General features: G+C 46.1%; 1 protein-coding gene across 1 annotated transcript in view; it reads right to left on the minus strand.

The window, feature by feature from the left end:
* LOC115310292 (MPN domain-containing protein) overlaps positions 1 to 18,504 on the minus strand; it is a 73,850-nt gene that overhangs the window by 14,796 nt on the left and 40,550 nt on the right. The window contains exons 9-11 of the mRNA XM_040208056.3: positions 14,973 to 15,045; positions 11,954 to 12,030; positions 3,983 to 4,154 (exon numbers count right to left, since the gene is read on the minus strand). Of these exons, the coding sequence (XP_040063990.1) occupies positions 3,983 to 4,154; positions 11,954 to 12,030; positions 14,973 to 15,045 (322 nt within the window). The remainder of the gene's footprint in view (positions 1 to 3,982; positions 4,155 to 11,953; positions 12,031 to 14,972; positions 15,046 to 18,504) is intronic.

An 18,504-nucleotide genomic window follows, 5' to 3' on the forward strand; every position in this document is an offset into this window, starting at 1 on the left:
CTACAGAGGCAACATTCTTTGGTCGCAATTATAGATTAACTTCCAATTTTAAATAACACTTCCAAAAAAAATAAATAAAGGATGTGTTTTTGAATAAATATGGTAGTTCTTCATAGCCATGAAAGCCCACATGAAATACAGTGTTGTAAGAAGATTGGTTCTTGTCTCATATTGGCCACCAAAAGCATTATTGGTTGTTATGTTTTCCTAGATCACAATTTTTTTTTTATTGTGGTTTTTTGAAAAACGTTTTAGCAAGGATTTACTGTAGTATTATCATGCTGATTTGCCAAACCTGACTATATTCATTACCCTGTGGTTCGTAATCAGCTTAGTGCTTACTACAGGTCGGTTGAGCTCTATGCTCGGCTATGCCCGACAAGTACGCGTTTTGAGTAGGGGTGTGTGAATATGGTTCAAATTGAACAGTGCAGTGTCATCGCCAGCTTACACATTTTTAAAGGTTGAGAAACAAGTAGGAAGAGTAAAGCACTTCTGAATCCCTCTTTCCTTCCCAGAAAAAAAGAAACTGCTTCTTTTTGCGGGGTGTAGCTCCCAGACCTGCTACTTCGGGCGAGGTGGAGGGAATAGCGGGAATGGAGAAGGACCACGGAAAGGGGTTTTCTGCCTGGCAGAAAGAGCTGCCTTTGCGTCGGCCAGTTGTTCGGGCTTTCCTTGCACTGTGAAGGCTAACAAAGGAACCAGCACTATTCAATTGAAACCACTATTTGCATATCCCTACACTTGGGGTAAACTTTTTGTGGCAATGCAGCCAAGGCTACGGAGCTGAAGCACGCCTTTGACTGTACAGCTGAATATAGTTCAAGCAAAATAATTTGCCGAGTGTAATTGAACCAATTAAAAGATATAAAATTGCTCTTTTAGCTTCTATTTCACTATAATGTTAGTCAGAATATTCCAAACTCATGTAAATTTCTCTTTTGGCTCCTTCGGGTTTTCTTGGTTTAAGTTCACCACAGGTTTTCTAGTTCCCTGCAGAACAAACGTGGTGTCTTTCTCGTGTGCAACATCCCCTTCCGTAAGCTCACCCCCTTTGTTCACCCCGTAGGATTGTCGCAGGTTTGGCAACCAAAAGATGCCAAAACAAACCGAGCGTGCACTGCAGAGCCCAGGATTCCTGGGTTCTACAGCATGGGCTTTCACTATATGACGTGTTCCAAGCTGCGGTGCACCACCGACCCACCCTATGGCTGTCAGTAACTTAATGCAATCCAAATGGGATTTGACTTTGCACCATAGCATCTGTGTGCTTCTATTTCAATATATAGCGCCCGCATGCCGATTTTTTAGCACCAGAAGAGTTCACGTATCAATGAGCTCAATGCTGCAGCACCGATGAAATTCATGGCATTTCTTAAATCAACGCCGCATGTCTGCATCGGTCGCAAAAAAAAAAAGAATTTGACGAGATTGACCACGGTGTAATTTACCTCGCAAGTTGGTCCGAGCGCTTCAGCTAAACTACTGACTTGTGTTTAGAAACGGGTGAAACATAGGGAAAGAGACGTGGATTCGGAGATCACGGTTCGGCACCCTCAACCACAATCTTTAAACTAAAATAAAAAAAAGGCCGGAACGACTTGGTGCAACAACACAGAGCCGTTAGCTCTGCCCCCCTGGCTTTCTCTTCATTGCCATAGAAAGTTGATCCCGAGTATTATTTTAGGTCTTTCCATGTCACAAGTCATGACGGAAAATGTTCTGTGGCAAAATATGTCACACATTATACATAGCTCCATTCCAAAGATTTGATAACAGTGTCACAAACTAATGTTGCAGGGTGGTACAACTGAGGCAAGTGAAAGCATAGGTCAACTAAATATTACATTATGAAAGAAAGGGATACATTGAGCACAATGCCACCAAACTCGTGGACATGAGCATAACTCTGAGAACTCCAGTTGTACAAGCAGCCACGTGGAACCTTTTGGATACCTTGCATGCCTTCAGTTAAACTGCTTTTTTAAAAACAATTCAGAAGACGCAAACCTTGCTAGTTTTACCGATTCCAAGAAGTATGCACCCCCTCCCCAAAAAAACAACATTATGTAATGGTTTAAAATTTTTGTCAGAATCCCTTCTAAAAGGAATCCTGCAGTTAAAGAAAAATTGTACCAAAATATTTGCACTTGAGTAACAGAAATCTTTGTATTCTAGGACTAAAAGAACAATTTTAAAACGAACAGTATTTTTTTATTAATTATGATTTTCACAAATATTCTCACCATAACATTTTATGCTCATCATAATGTTTCGAGTAGCAAAAAATGTTATAATAAAAATAATTATGAAAATCATAATTATGCAAATACTGAGCAGAACTTTGTCTGCCATGTCAAATGAACTGCGAGTTTCCAGCACACTACGTGGAACACTGAAGTGTTTGAACATTGTGATAACATTCTAGCATGCTGTGCCGATTCCAAGAGTGGAAACGACTAAGCACTGAATGCATGCTGACTTGTCTTCCTGTCAACTGGAAACAACAATCTGGTCTTACAATTGGGATACAGTCATGTCTCGTTAATATGGACACCTCCATGCCTCAGAAAAATTGACCATAGTGTGAATTGTCTATGTAGTATTGTAGTATGCCATCCATACTTTAGATGGCACTTCCAGTTATAGCATGTGTTGTTACAACGAAATGAAGCCATGTGCCCGACAGCGGCACCCGCCGTCTCTGGATGCATCTATATATTGTAAATAGAACCCCATTCCCACTCCAAGCAGATCCGACGTGTCTTCAATTTCTCGGTGAACCCGCTTGGTCCCCGGCCACTGACTTCATGTCCCATGCGCCATGCCACGTAAGCCTTCCAATTTCCTCACAGGCCTTCCGAGGCTCTGGCCTTTCCTTAGCATTAGATGTTCCTCCACACCCTTTCATAGTGGCCATCCATGACCACTACAGTCCATAATAACAAATCAGAGTAAAAAAAACACATAGATACCAACGTAGCAACAAGAAATAGATGGTTTATTTAGCTTAAAAAAAAACAAGCTGTGGGTTTTTACAGACACTTTCAAGCCTACTTTTGTGTCCAGAAAGGGAAACACGTCCACTACTTGAAGTGCGCATTCTCCCTGTCCTTCCTGCTCAAGGTAAGAGACAGCCGTTTCCAAGCCACAACAAGCTGCTTGTCGAGTTACAGTTGGTCTCATCTTCATCAGATACCGTTGTCAGCGCAGAGTTTTCTTCGAGTTACTTTTTTCTTTCTTTCCTGCTCAACTGAAAATTTTTTTTCAGTTGTGCAGAATTTTGTTTGTTCACATTCGACACTCACCATGGTCTCTGACTACTTCTCACTTGATATCGTCTACTCTGCCTTCCAAGTGACCAGAGAAGTGTCCGGCCTGGCCTTTTAAGTCAATGACAGACTTATGATCTAAGGGGGCCTTCGCTATGAACCACTTCGAGGATAAGAATTTCCCCATCCTCCGCCATAGCTTTATCTAGCAGAAATTAACTTTGTGGGTACAAAGCTTCTCCCCCATTCCCCAAACAGTGACAAGTTCTACAGTGAGAGGGCCTAGCTTCTTTAGGGTTCATCCTTATTTGCTCCCAGTTGTACTCCATACATACTCTCAAGCAACAATAGGCTGCAAGCAATAATAACCCATTTTATCTGAAAGGAAAAAAAAAAAAATCACCTTTCAGTGCACAGCTTTTATTGCAAGACCGGCAACAAACAACCAAGTGCAAACCGCGACCTTTTTTTTTTAAACAGGGGTACTGGCATCCATATTAACGAGACAAAAATACCTGTGTTTACCCAATTTGTCCCTAAAATAGCTGTCCATAGTCCAGGCTGCAGGTTTCCACATTAACGGGGCAGAATTGCGCGGCGAAAGATCAGTCCCCGAAAATTCCATATTGACAAGACATGACTGTACTTCACGCTCGTACCACATTGGACGAACTGTAATCTAGAAATGCATTGTAGCCAAAGGTACGTACAGCATATGAGGCCAACACAAGGGGTATATGAGGAGTCACTTTCTCCCTTCATGGTGATCTGGTAGTCGAGCTGGCAGTTGCAGTCCCGCAGGCTCGGCTGAGGTGGTGCCCTGGGATGACTGTGGTACCAGCCTACCACCGTCAAATGCCGCTGTTCAAGGGATTCCCGAATCTAGAAAGTCAGTGAAAAATATTTGTCAAGCAACAACACAAAAGAAGCAATAATTTGTGGTCTAGTCATTATCAAGATGAAACTGGTCTTCACAAAACGCGCGACTAAGAAAACCGCATGCTGCTCCTGCCGTCATTTCAATCCTCCTTTACTGCGTTTACGGTGAGGTACATAAAATGTCTTGAAACTAGGGCATTTATTGGAGAATAACTTAAATTCGGTTTCAAGAAAACTAGGCATTCTCCGAAGTATCAAAAGATTCCCAAAGTATACATGAACTCATCTCCGTTACGTCACGGCGCAGTGGTGGCACGTCGGGTGCACTTCCGGTACGGGGCTGTGGGCGAAGTCCTTATGTGAGACGTGTATTCCTGCGTTGTTTTGAAAGGAACTTGACAAAAACCTGCCTTTTCCTCAAAACGCCGCGACTCGGGCTGTACCAAATAAGTTGAGAAAGGTTTGAAGATCAGTTTTCATGAGCTCAGTTCGTCCGAGAACATGGATATGAGCCGTGAAAATGCAAAACCAGACGCCGTCAAACCACGATTGCTTGGGCGGGAAGCACTTTGGATTGAATTCACGGATACTTGTGGTCATCAGATTTATTTGTTTTGTTCCAACATGAACACTGGAAAACCGTTAAATTGTACGGACCACCTGCGAACTCCGTTCAGTGCGTCTTTAAGTTCGAACCGCCGCCTGATGGTTCGAACTGTCGTCTGCTCTTTCAAACGTTTCTGCTTGTCGTCTGCTGTTTTAGACAACACCGACCCGTAAAGCAAACGTTGGCCTGGTACTTGCGATAAGACGTAAGTACAGGCCTCAAAAGACTTAAGCTTGGAGGTTGGTAAGCAGGCTCAATGTAAACAGCAGATACAGGGAGGTGTTGATTGTTGTTACCAGTGGCCATCACCGACTTGTTATGCCTGATTCACTCGGTCCGATTCTGCTTGCGATTTTCAGTATCAACGTCTACCATCTCAGCTACGGTTCACGCTTTTGCAGCCCGAGCGACGTCGCGACTGAAAATTGCAAGCGAAATCTCATCATGCGAATCAGGCTTTAGCGTACATTCTGCAGCGTCCACGCGGAATGGCATGTCACATTATTCACGCTAAATTTTGCAGTGTAACGAGCCTCGGTAATTTCACAGGAAGACGTAGAATCAACAATTTGAATGCGAAAAAGGGCAGGGGGACTCGCGCCGACGCCGACAACCTCGCATTTCAATGGTTTGTTTGTGGGCGACAGTGACCCTCTTGCCCACACTCCATCGCGCAAGCGCGGCGCCGGTGGCGTCCGCTAGGGGCGCTCCGGTTTGTTTGTAAACATACGTTGGTGTATACCCAATCCTCATGGCCTGAATGATGCACGAGAGCTTAGCCATGCAAGCCTGCTATGGGAGAATTGAGATTAATTTCGTATGAAACAGGGCTTAAACTTTCTTCAAATGGAACACTAACTCAATAAGATCCAGTAAAAAAAAAAAAAAAAAAGAAGCATGTAAGATTGATTGGTCTAAGTGCCCTAGTTTCATAAAAAAAAAGAAAAGAAAAAAGAGGCATGAGTTCTTTTCACCCTTCCTTATCATCCAAGGTGGGCATGAGGAGGAAACCACTTTCCCCTACCTTGAAGCAATAGACCAAAACACTGTTTATAAACAAGCCCGAATTCGCCCACACTGAGTGTGGGCACTGCGCGAAAACCAGATTTTCCAGAGGTGGAGTATCTGCGCATGCGCACGCCACTGCAAGGGCATGATGTCCGAGAGTTGAGTTGGTTTATAAAGCAAACAGTTTCCTTGCTGTTCCACTCTGAACAGTAGCAGTCATTTTCTGGGAACTCACTGAATCAGTTCAGTAGAGAAATATAAAACTTAAAGGAGCTGTGCAACAATTTTAACATTGAAAGAATTTGCATCTTCTACTTTTGACATTGTTGATCTTGTCACAAAGGACAGAAAATATATCTCCTTCCTTCAAAATTTTGCGATTCTGTTGCGCAATCGCGAGGCAAAAATTAGAATATTTTCCGACCTGCAGCTGTGAGCAGCAGCCATGAGAACCACACGGCAAGACATCAATGAGGGACTTGTAGAAAGATAGCAAGTTGTGCAAATACCTGCTCGATAAAAGGTAATTTTTCTATAAATCTTGTCGTCTAAAATAAACACAAATGCGTCAAAAACCTGATATTATCGACAAAACTTTCATCGTACGGAGTTTTAGTGACGCCATCTATCCGAGGTCAACAAAACCGTCAGCTCTATCTGCTACCACGAACAGCCGCCAGAAGCCAGAGGGAGACAGGGGCAGAGCCAGACGGGGATGGCCGGACCGGGACGTTGGCACTTTCCTTCTTTTGCCATGTTGATCGCGCTGCGCAAGCACATGGTCACGTGGTCGCGAGGGGGTGAGTTCTCGCTGCTCACTGATGCCTCTAGAGAGAGAGCTTCACCGGAACCCTGCGCGTCCTTTTCACGTCACAGCGCACGTGATTCAGAAGATGGTGAAGGAGTTGAGAAATGCCGAAAACCTCAATCTTAGTCATTTTTTAAAATAAAAACTAAGACATGCAGGCAAAAGCGGTTTTTTGTTCTTTACTTCAGAAAAGTTGAGACACCAACTCCCAAATTATTTAAGCAAAGCACTGAAATTGTTGCACAGCTCCTTTAACAAAGTGTCAGTGAGCAGCTTACGGAAATGAATCATACTCGTCTCAAACAAAACTTAATAGAAGATAAGTGTTAATTATAGCCATGTCAAACCAAAACAAATAGAAAAGTGTTAATTTTTGAGGCTTGACCTTGCTTTTTGCCATGTTTTGTCTGCTAATGCTCTAGTCTGTTCACATCGACTTTGCATTATATAATGATTTTTCTCTCGTGTACAAGATCTCTTCATTTCTTCATTTATTTCCTAATCATGTGTAAAGAATTTTGGTGCCCGCATCTCAACTGCAACTTACCGTAAAATACCGAGCATGGGCCCATGTCACATTAAGGGCCCACCCCCTATTTTTGAACGATTTCAAAAACAAACACAGGACACATCAACCACCCACCCCCCATTTTAGGCAAATTTCAAAAAATATGCAAAGGACATGGCAAGCACCCAGTCGCTGCAGACGGCCGTTATCTCCTGAAGTTGAAGCGACCGGCACAAGTTATGAGTCACGACAGCGTGGGCGAAGGGGGCGAAGGGCGCCGCAGAAATCGGGCGAAGGGCATAGGCGCAACATGGCAACACTCCGGCGCCGCGGGAATCGAGGTCAAATGGCAGAAATAACAAAAGATACAGGCGAGCTGGTGTACAAAGGAAGGGAGGCAAGGGCACGGTGGCAAGAGTGAAGCAGTGAAGATACACAACGTCGGAAAGGAGGATCTACCGAATGGAAAGCCGCAGAGCTTAGCGCGTGTGCTGCACACGTGCCGTGTGCCCGTGTGCCTCTGCCCCTCCGCTTACGCTTGTTGTTCGGTGGTTCGGTTAGTTCCATGTTCATCTCGCTGCATTGCTTGCGTTCGCTCAGTTCGCTTGTTTGGACAACGCACTTGTATACGGTCGCTAGGAAAGTCGAAGTTGTTGAATGGCCTAGGCGCCACGGAAAGAATGTAAGCCGGACATCGCGTGCAAGCCGGACATCGCTGTTCATATTGTCACGGATGACAAGTGATGAGGCGACGAAAACTGAAGTAAACTAAACGTTTAATGGGGCGAACTTGTGCCCAAATTAATGAAAGGAAAAGGAAACAGAAGAAAGCAGGAGAGCGTCGCGGGCGTCGATGTCGGCGAAACCGCAGGATCGAGCGCTGGGGCGAGACTGAGTCCGATTCGCCATGCGGCGCTCCTTATGTACATGCGTGAGCTTCTGGAATAATCGGCGTAGAATGTTCGACGCGTAGAACATTCGGGCCTCGAACACGCAACATGATTCTCGAATCTACCAAAAAAACTAAATTGCAGGAATAACAAAAGATGTGGCGCTTCCAGGACTTGAACCCTGGCTATTCGCATGGGAGCCAGGTACGATAACCGTTAGGCCACGCGCACGCTGCCTATGCGCATTACTCCCCCCTTTAAAAAGTGCATCACCCCGATGCAACGCAAGACAAACAAAATAAAAAAGAATGATAAACTAAATAGTCCTTTGGAGCACATAAGGTCCACAGTCCTATCGAGCGTAGTACGGCTTCAGGCGCACGATGTGGACGACCTCAGGTCGTGGTGGGCGGCGTGACGATGTTCGTGTTTCGTCGGGCATCACCTCGTAGTTCAGCTCGCCGAGGCGACGAAGTACCTTGTATGGTCCAAGGTACCGTTTGAGCAGTTTCTCACTGAGGCCGCGGCGACGGATGGGCGTCCACACCCACACCCGGTCTCCGGGTTGAAAGTGGATGTCCCGGCGACGAAGGTTATAGCGGCGTGCGTCGACTTGCTGTTGGTCATGAATCTTGATTCTTGCCAGTTGGCGAGCTTCTTCCGCGCGTTGCGAGATCAGTTGTGCATCGTGGTTGCTATCGTCAGCCGGCACGTGAGGCAGCATGGCGTCGAACATTGTGGTAACGTCCGGCCGTGTACCAGTTGGAACGGTGTCATTCCCATGGTTTCTTGCACCGCTGTGTTGTACGCAAACGTGACGTACGGCAACACCTCGTCCCATGTTTTGTGCTCTACGTTGACGTACATGGAAATCATGTTGGCGATCGTCTTGTTGAGCCGCTCCGTTAGCCCGTTGGTCTGCGGATGATAAGCGGTTGTTCGTCGATGGCTGGTATGACTGAGCCGAAGAACTTCTTGAGCCAGCTGTGCCATGAAGGATGACCCGCGATCTGTGATCAGCACTTCAGGTGCGCCGTGTCGAAGGAGAATAGACTCGACAAAAAACTTGGCGACTTCTACCGCTGTTCCCAATGGCAGGGCTTTCGTTCAGATGAAAATTGGTCGCGACGATAATCCACCGATTTCCTTGCGTCGATGTTGGGAACGGCCCAAGTAAATCCATTCTGACCTGCTGGAAGGGCGTAGTCGGTGCAGGTATCGGCTGCAGGAGTCCTGCTGGCTTCGTCGGAGGCTTCTTACGTCGTTGGCACTCATGGCACGACCGTGTGTACAGGTGGACTGTTTTCGGGAGTCTCGGCCAGTAATACTTGTCACGAATCCGGGCGAGCGTCCTGCTGTAACCAAGGTGTCCAGCCGTCGGGTCGTCATGGCATGCTTGAAAGATTTCTTCTCGCAGGCTGGCCGGAACAACCAGCAGCCAGGCAGGGTTGCTCGTTCCGAAGTTCTTCTTGTGCCTCGCCGCAGAACGGAGCTTGGCAAGTCTCGGGCCAAGACTTGCGGAACTGAGCTTCCTTGACCTTCGAGGTGGTCGATCACGGCGCGAAGTTCGGGGTCGTCTCGTTGAAGTGCTCCCATGTCGGTATCTGTAATTGCTCCGAGAAAACGGGCGGCATCATCGTCGTCGGTGCTGTCGAGAGGAGATTCGACTGGGGCCCTAGACAAACAATCGGCGTCATTATGCTTGTGGCCAGACTTGTGCACAATGGTCACGTCGAATTCTTGCAGTCGAAGGCTCCAGCGAGCGAGGCGTCCCGACGGGTCCTTGAGGTTGGCGAGCCAGCAGAGAGCGTGGTGGTCCGTGACAACGCGGAACGGGATCCCGTACAGGTATGGGCAAAACTTGGTTAACGCCCAGACGACAGCGACACATTCCTTGTCGGTTGTCAAGTAATTTTTCTCTGCCTTGGACAGTGCCCGGCTTGCGTAAGCGATCACCCTCTCTGAGCCGTCTTGTCTCTGGACGAGTACCGCGCCGAGTCCGTCGTTGCTGGCGTCCGTGTGAACTTCCGTTTTCGCTGATGGATCGAAGTGTCCGAGGATAGGGGGTGACTGAAGTCTTTCCTTTAGTTCGTTGAACGTTTGTTCTTGCTCCTACCCCCACTGGAAGCTTACGTTATCCTTCTCAGATGCGTAAGCAGTGCAGAAATCTTGGCAAAATCGCGAATGAAACGTCTATAGTAAGCGCACAGCCCAAGAAATCTTCGTACGACTTTCTTGTCTGATGGCTTCGGAAATTCGGCGACAGCGGATGTCTTCGCAGGGTCAGGACTTACACTTTGAGCACTCACGACATGGCCCAGGAATTTGAGCTCACCGTAAGCGAACCGACATTTTGAAGGCTTCAGTGTCAGTCCGGCATTCTGGATAGCCTGTAGTACGGCTGGATAGCCTGTAGCCGCGACAGACGGAAGTTTCCACATGTGGTGCACACTGGCAATTAAATAAAGGAAGTCCTACTTCACACCTATCCCTGAAAGCTCCACATGGTAGAGACTTCATCCCTGGAAACACTACTAAACTTGAAAACTCAGCTTCAGGCTACTAGTTTAGAAAGCCTCCAACACCAAGAACAAGGTGCCGCAGTTGGGTAGTGCTTCATGAAGCAGTATAGTACTAGATTCCAATGTTGGCAATGTTGCAGAGTTCCCACCCCAGAGTTGGAACAATTCCAGAATCATTCCACACTGCTGCGACCCCGGAATGGAATGGAAATTGAATGGCGGCAGCATTGGGAGGAATGAAATTAGATGACCTTTTACCCGGAATGAACTGCGAATAGAATGTGCTGGATTCTCATGCAAGCTGAACCGATCCTCTGCCAGGGCCTATGGACAGCTGGCACAACATATAGTGCACGGTCATAGTGGCTCTTTAAACAGCATCACTGTACAAACGTGACTGATGGCTCGATTCACTGAGTGGCTCACGCTCCCTCGAGGATGTAGATGGTGCCCCCGTAAAGCAACCAAAAAAGCGTTGTCGTAGACGGACAGGATGTTCCCGGCACCGTGAGATGCGACAGAGTAGCCATTGAGATCATGCTTGATTACAGCACCAGTCATAGGCCACCAGGCAGCAACAAAGTCACGCCACCCACCCTTTTTCCAGATGCGGGCCTTTTACACCCAGAGGCGCACGCAGAGCTCAAACTGCCGTGGCTCATGTATCTGCAACAGACTGGGCCGCTTGCTGATTCCCCAACGAGTGTCGTGTTATCGAGTGCCTGTACTCCCTTTCACCTTACGATGGACCGCAGTGGACTTCACAAGCGCTGGACATTTTTAAGATTTCATCCAACAAATATGCTGGTCACGTATAGTAGAGGAAATACTCGTAAGGCTTTGTGAAGAAAATGGGTGGTGTAAATTTTTGTTGTCTCTTGCGAGCCCTTACGCTCGATCGCACTCAGCTTATGGAATCAGTGCTTTGTGGACACATTTTGCACATTTCTGCAGTTGTCTTTGTGCTTGACAACGTCAGCTTTTATACTGCTTTTGCAGTAACACAAGGTAGCGGTCAAGAGCCATTTTTACGTTAAGGAATTAGAGCAGTTAAATGGAACACTTCAGCCATTCCAAGAATGGGAATGGGCACAGTGTCTCCATCCGAAGGAGCTGAAAGGAATGGAATTATTGGAAACTCCAATTTCCCAGAATGTAGTTGGGTTGGAATGGGGCTGCTCATTCCGCAACACTGCTAGATTCAATCCACAGTTGGCAAACCGAGATAAAGGCCACCATCATATTCTTGACATGGTAACCCAGTAGCGGGGCAAAAACTGGACAGACAACACAAAGCTTTCGAGCGTTCTGTTGTCCCGTCCCATTTTTCCCTCGCTCCTGGGTTACCGGGTCAGTATTGAACCAGCTTGCCTCCACACTTGCACAATCATATTCTTAATCCTTTTGCATTCACTGCAAAACAGTGTTCAAACATGAATATACAAGAAACATATTTTACCTCTTCTTCGATACCTGGTGCAGCCTCTTTGTCAGCCAACCTTGCTCGGCATGGGAATGCTTGAAGAATGGAAAGATCTGAAATTCATATGCACTGAAATTTAAGCCCCGTTTTCACTGTCAAGGAACAGGCTTTCTGAAAATTGGTCCTTTCCATCTCGGTAATTCGCAGTTGTTCTGTTAGAAATTTTGGTTAGTTCAAAGAAGGAGTGCGGTTCCGGCAATGACACATCCAGTCTATGGGGAAGAAAACACAGGGTCTCTAGTTATCCCCAAGACGACTTGAAGGCCCAAGCGCCGATCCATTAAATCGCATTGTTGGCGTTGTCCCCGCAACTTCGCCTTCAAGTTTTGTGAAGAGACTGAATGAAAATGTCCGCTTTTATCTTTTGAATTCTACTGCGACGGAGACGCTTCTTTTTGTCAGTGGCGTTGCGTTCGAGTATTCTTAGGTCCCACTAGTGCCAGTAAGCTTGTATAAAGTCGGAGGCATTCCTAACCAATATCGTTGCACGGCGCCTTTTAAGCGCATCAACTCCAACCATCTTTTGAATGAAGCCGATGCATTAACATTTACATGGATTCGCATCAAGTTCAATGCGAAAGTGGCACCACGCCGTGTAACATCTCAAAGTCAAGGCTGCATTTCTGGCACCAGCCACGCCACATGATCACGCCCTTCGGTGCTTCGCATGCAGAGGTCCTTTCGACGAGCGATCATGCCCACCGTCTTCAGAGTTCCTTCAGAGTTCTACAAGAAGTCACAAGGTGCAAGAAACATCAAAACCCAAGCGCTTTGGGCTCCGGGCCGGGGCCACTCGGGAACAGAGGTAATGTGGGTGCGCATGCCCTGGCGAGCGAGACCGTTTCCAATCGTTCGCAGGACACCACCGTGCCTCGGCAGACTGTGCAAACCATGGACGGACCCCAAGGTCGAGAGGCTCCGGCACAAGCAAGAACAGCAGTAAGGTAAAGCTGCTTTTTTTTTTTCTTTTTCAGTACCACTTCTCGGAGCTCTCTCCACCGTTCGTGCTTGTGCCGGAGCCTTTTAGAACAGTGGTTCTCAGTCACTGATGCTTTGGGGACCCCTTCTGGATTGGTGGAAGTGATGGGGATCCCAATCCACCGGTAGGAAGGGGACGGTATTGGACGATTATAATGACAAAAGGGTAAATAAAGAGAACTAAATGTGTGCAAACCAACTTTCAAGCTTTGAAATGGAAAATAATCAACCCTATCCACTCAGTGCACACGGTTGGGTCTATAATAGCTTCGCGAGACAGCCAACATCAGTTAAAAAAAAGTTTTAGTGCTTGGCTCGACTGACGGTCTAAGGCTTTCCTGGACCCCCATTTGAGAACCACTGCTCTAGGGACTCCCTCCGACGCACAAGTTATGAATCGCAAGGCCTGGACGGGGGCCGCCCTCACCAAGCAGCTCAGCTATATTCAGCTCACTTATGATGGCACGAAAAGCTTTCGTTTCTTCTTGGGAGAAAATTACGGGCGAACATCCAAGACTATGTCCGGTACAGCTCCCCACCGCCGTCAATGAGACTGGCCGTCGCCATGTTCTCAGCTGTTTACCCTATCCCGCAGCGAGCGCCTTCCCATAATCCCCGTTCCAAAATGTGCTGCAACCTGTTTACAAGGGCCGTATGAATGCGTATTCGTCTCCTCAATCCAAATCTTTCAAACGGCTTGAGAGCATTGCTCTTCCCTAGTGCATTATGCCGTTTATAAGACCGCATTGAATGCGACAAATGGAGTCCATGCACTTAAAAGGCCCCTGAAAAGAAAACAATCTTTTTAGACAATCTGGTTGGGAGCTGCATTTCAAAAAATTAATTTTAAGCAAAAGAAAAAACTTTTTTAGAGCAATATTGACGGCACGAGACGCGAGTAAGTCGGTAGTCACCTCCTTTCCATTTGTTTTCTCTCTCGGCATTTCGGGCACGAGGAGGAAAGGTGGATCGGCTACGCCTTCACGTTGAGGTGGAAAGACAAAATGACTATCTCGTTGACCAAATGACCATTCCGTGAAGTCATGGACTTTGCGCGCCGAATTTAAAATAAATCTTTCGCTGTCAATATTGCTCTAAAAAAATTTTTTTTTTTCACGTAAAATTTTATTTTTTTGACACGCATGGGACACGCATGTCCCAACCAGACTGTTTAAAAGAAAAAAAGTTTTCTTCTTTTCAGGGGCCCTTTAAGTTGCATTCATGTAAATGCAGCTTGTGCGTTCCTCGCATGATATGAATGGAATTCGTTACAACTTCACAGAAAAGGCTCACTTCGCACTCTGCGAACCCTCATCAGTTTCGAGGTCAAACTTTTAATCGAGACATGAAAGCGGTGAGTGTTACTAATAGCCCAACTGCCCGGCTTTTCATATTTAATGAGACCGATATTTTCATCAAAAGCCCTCTTGCCTATCTTTATTTTTTCCTAAGAAGCACTTTCCAAGAAAAACCTCTCAGCCTACATGACACTTCTGTTGAACATCAGCAGTGATAGGGACAATTTAGTTCTCCCTCTGCAGCAAAGAGCATCAGCCCATATCATCTGCTTCTGAAGACTAGCAGTGGTACAATGGTCACTGTTTATAAAAAGAGACACTTCAGTCAGAGTAGAGCTCCTACAAGGCAAAACCACTTTGCGAGGGGGTAGTAGTAGAGAAAGTAGAGCACAGGGATGCAAGAAAACAGAAAAAACAAGTGTGAACTTGATGCCTTGTGCCACAGTGAAAGCCTGCTGCAGCATGCACAAGACAGTAAAGTATGCAGCTATGGTGGCCAGTGAATATAACCTATCAAGAAATGAAATGTTATTTCATGGTTTACCAGATTCCTCTTATGAGTAGCCCTCCAGCAATTGTGAAAATTTCTTTGCCAAACAGTCTCAGATTTCTTCCATTCTTGACCTCCTTTTCAAAAGTCTTCTGCAGTTAGTCAACCACCCTTCATAGTGTGGGGCTCAAGCATTAAAATAACAATGAAATTCTACAACAAAACTCACTGTGTGCAGCAATGTCCCAGGTGCCACCCAAATAGCCGACGACTTCGCTCTCTGTCAGGTGACAATGGAAATCCTGGGCAAAAACCGAAATGGGGCATGCTCAATTATGTCCAGTACAATAAAGGGATACTGCAACAAAATTCTAGTGCCTATTTGTCAACCACGTTCTGGCCACACCACGGAGACACAAATGTTTTGCTCAAAAAGACACCAAAACATTATTTAAAGGGAAAAACTGTCAGCCTTTCCACTCAGGTGAAGAAGGAAGACCAGCAAAGCTGTACTATGGTGGGAATGAAGTATTTATAAATGTGAGGATTAAGGTGTGATTGGGTAATTGGTTATTTGAATGATTAAAGAATCAGACATATATATATAACAATCCGGGATTGTTATTTATTTCGTAACCAGAGTGACCATGGCCTTGTGATCGCTGTGGTACACCGCCATAGGGTGTATGCTGACGGCAGGCACATTCTTTGTGAAGACTAGGTCTATATACGTCCAATGCCTGGTCGTGGGCACTGTAGGTTCGTTCACACACGCATGCCCGAAGCGCTCGAGCATAAACAAGGTGAACCACTTTCTCTCCTGGCATGCAATGTCAACATTAAAGTCACCCGTCACTACGGCAGACGGGTCGTCGCCGAGCATGACCCAGCCGAAGACGTCCATCATGAATGCTTCAACGTCTCTCTTGGGTGTCGCCGGGGGGGGGGGATGTACACGACGGCAACCACCGGACCATCGCGCACCTTGACGGAAAGGCTGGAAAGGTTGCCGCCGTCGCTCATAGATGGCGGTAGCTGTCCAGAGTTTTGTGTATTTTTGTGTCGACATTTGTCTGGTACCGGACACAAAACTGGGGAAATTAGCCCTTAACAGCTTCGCTGTAATAAACCAAATGTTGTTACGCCACTCTGCACTTGAAAGCAGCGCCGCTTCGCGGAAGTACGGCGGAAAGTTGTGTGTGCGCAAGCTCTGTCGAAATAAATTTCCCTTCTCTCTCCGCTTACTCAACTCCTGGGGGGAGCGGGGAGGGGCAACTAAAACAGCCAAGTTGTAATGCGTTGACGACGCCCCAAGCAGCTTCACCCGAGCAAGTCCAACTGACGTCGCGTCTCCCGAGATGCCTCGCTCTCTCCAATGACCGATCTTCAAGCGCTCGCTGGAATCGGTCCTTTGGAACAAAAAATATAACCATCCGTTCAAAATACAAGTGTGCAATTGTCATTAGCACAGAGTTGACTATGTTTAACTTATTTCTAAAGATGAGAGGTTTTTTTTCAATTTTAATTCAGTATCCCTGAAGACATGCTCCTCGAGAATAATTTTTTTTTTTAAACTTTGAAGTTAGGAGGTTGAAATTTGCACAGTTAGTACAGATTGAGCTCCTCTTGTCATATATGCAGTCAGTTTTCTGATATTTGCCTTAGTAAAATATCTGTGCCGTATTAAGGCATATAAAATGCCTTTTTTCTGCACCATTTTTTTTATATTTTTTTCAGTTCCAACAGTGCGAGGTCATTAAACGCAGGGGCGGATTTAGGGGGGGGGGGGGGGGTCCGGATGTCCTGACCCCCTTCTTGATTTTTGCATGTGTAAAATTTAGGGCGTAAAATGAAGGAGTGGGGGAGGAGGTTCCTAAACATATGGTACGCTGACCAACACCTGACCCCCCCCCTCGGAAAATTCCTGCATCCGCCCCTGACTAAACGTCACCAGGACCAGCTGACACGTGAAATTCTGGAGGCTCTAGAAATAGAAAGATTGAGTTTCATGTGTGTCAGCAGCCCTTCTGTTGCCTTATCAAGGAAAGAGATTCATCTTCTGGCCACTTGATTAGCTTGGTTTTAGCGCGTGCCCTTTGTTTGTCTTTTTAGAGGTGATACTTCATTTATCGTGCTTTTGTTTTGGGTGTTTTTCAGGCTGATTTTTTTCTTTTTGTTCTCAATTGTGCGTATATATTGCACCGTTGAGGCCAATAAAAATTTAGTTGCGAGTCAGCGCTCTGTCCGTGTCCTTCTTTACCCTGTCCGCCGTTTTTTGCGCTGTTTTAACCTTTTAAGTATTTTTTTCTCAAATTTACTATAAGAAAAAATCCTAAAATAGCCTGGTTGCTTCCTTGTGAACAGCAGAATGTGCAAATCCAGCTGGAAAAAAAAAAAAATCTATGCCTCGAGAGAAAATAAAAACTGTGAACTATTGAGTCATCACTTTTCCTGTTTCACTTTTAGTTTTATAATTCTTATAAAAATTCGGTGGTGCCAATCGCATAACTAGCAGATTTTTGCACACTATACATCACCAGGAACACCTGTGCAAGATTTGGCTCCGGTACAGCAGTGGCATAGGCAGAGGGGGGGTTTGGGGGGTCGAAACCCCTCCCGAAATGCCAAAGCTACCCCCCCCCCCCCCCCCCCCCTTTCGCCGGGGCCCGCTCGCTCCCCTGCTCACGCGCAGTCGGTTCTCCACGAGGCACGGATCAACGGGGAAGCGCGGACTATCTCCAACTTGTATGCTTTTGGGAAAAATGTTTGTAGAATGGAAAATGCTCAAATTAATAAAATATGCGATATTGCTTCATTCATGTTTATTCGATGGGATGCGGAACTCGATCTCAGATATATAAAGATGGATATTTCGAAATATTTGTGGGGTGAAGGATTGCAATTTCAAGGCAAAGTATAACAAACTATTTTTACTGAATTTCACAGTTCTATCAAACTAAAGTGAACATAACAAATCGAACACATGTTGATAATATAAAACAATGTCAGTGATGTAAGGAATATTAATTTAATTGCACTAACTTTAAATTTAACTAAAAAAAATTAACCGCACTCTAAGCAACGGGTGCTGATCAGAATTACGTGCTTTCGACTAGAAATTATCGTGAATAAGAAGATAACTGTGACTAGTTTCAGAAAGCAATTTACAGCCTCTCTTTATCATTTCATTTATGCCAAGCGACTACACATTAAGATGCAGCCGCCTGCGTTCACGGCAAAAAATATCCAGGACGTTCTCCGCTTGAACTTCAATGTCGTGGTGAACATTCAAAAGCGCAAGACCGAGCAGTCACTTATTCGAATCGGACGCTCTCAGGCATGCTTTCAGCCGTCGTAGTGAAGAGAACGAGCACTCAGCTTCCGCCGTTGTTACTGGCAGAATTATTAGGATCTTGTGGAGACGATGGACGTTCTGAAATAGGGCCTCCGGACAGAGGGCGACCGCCTGTGGCACAGACCTGACTGGCATTGGACGCCTAAAATTTCCCTACATTTGGCGAAGTCTCCCTCACTTTGTGAAAATTTTCCTCCATCGAGTCGCTCACGGATGCGATGAAGTCCATCTTGCTTTCTGCTTTGTATGTCGAGGTGGCATCCGATGCAATTCGTTATTAGATAAATCTTTTCGTTGCACGGAACATCAGAAACTTCGAAGAGCCTTCATATTCTCACTATGCATAGGCACATGGGTAGTCAAGTTCATTTCCACGTTCGGCGTGTTTTTTGCGTGTTTGTGTGTG

Source organism: Ixodes scapularis, unplaced genomic scaffold, assembly GCF_016920785.2.
Source record: "Ixodes scapularis isolate PalLabHiFi unplaced genomic scaffold, ASM1692078v2 PGA_scaffold9__187_contigs__length_104089568, whole genome shotgun sequence".
Classification (NCBI taxonomy): domain Eukaryota; kingdom Metazoa; phylum Arthropoda; class Arachnida; order Ixodida; family Ixodidae; genus Ixodes; species Ixodes scapularis.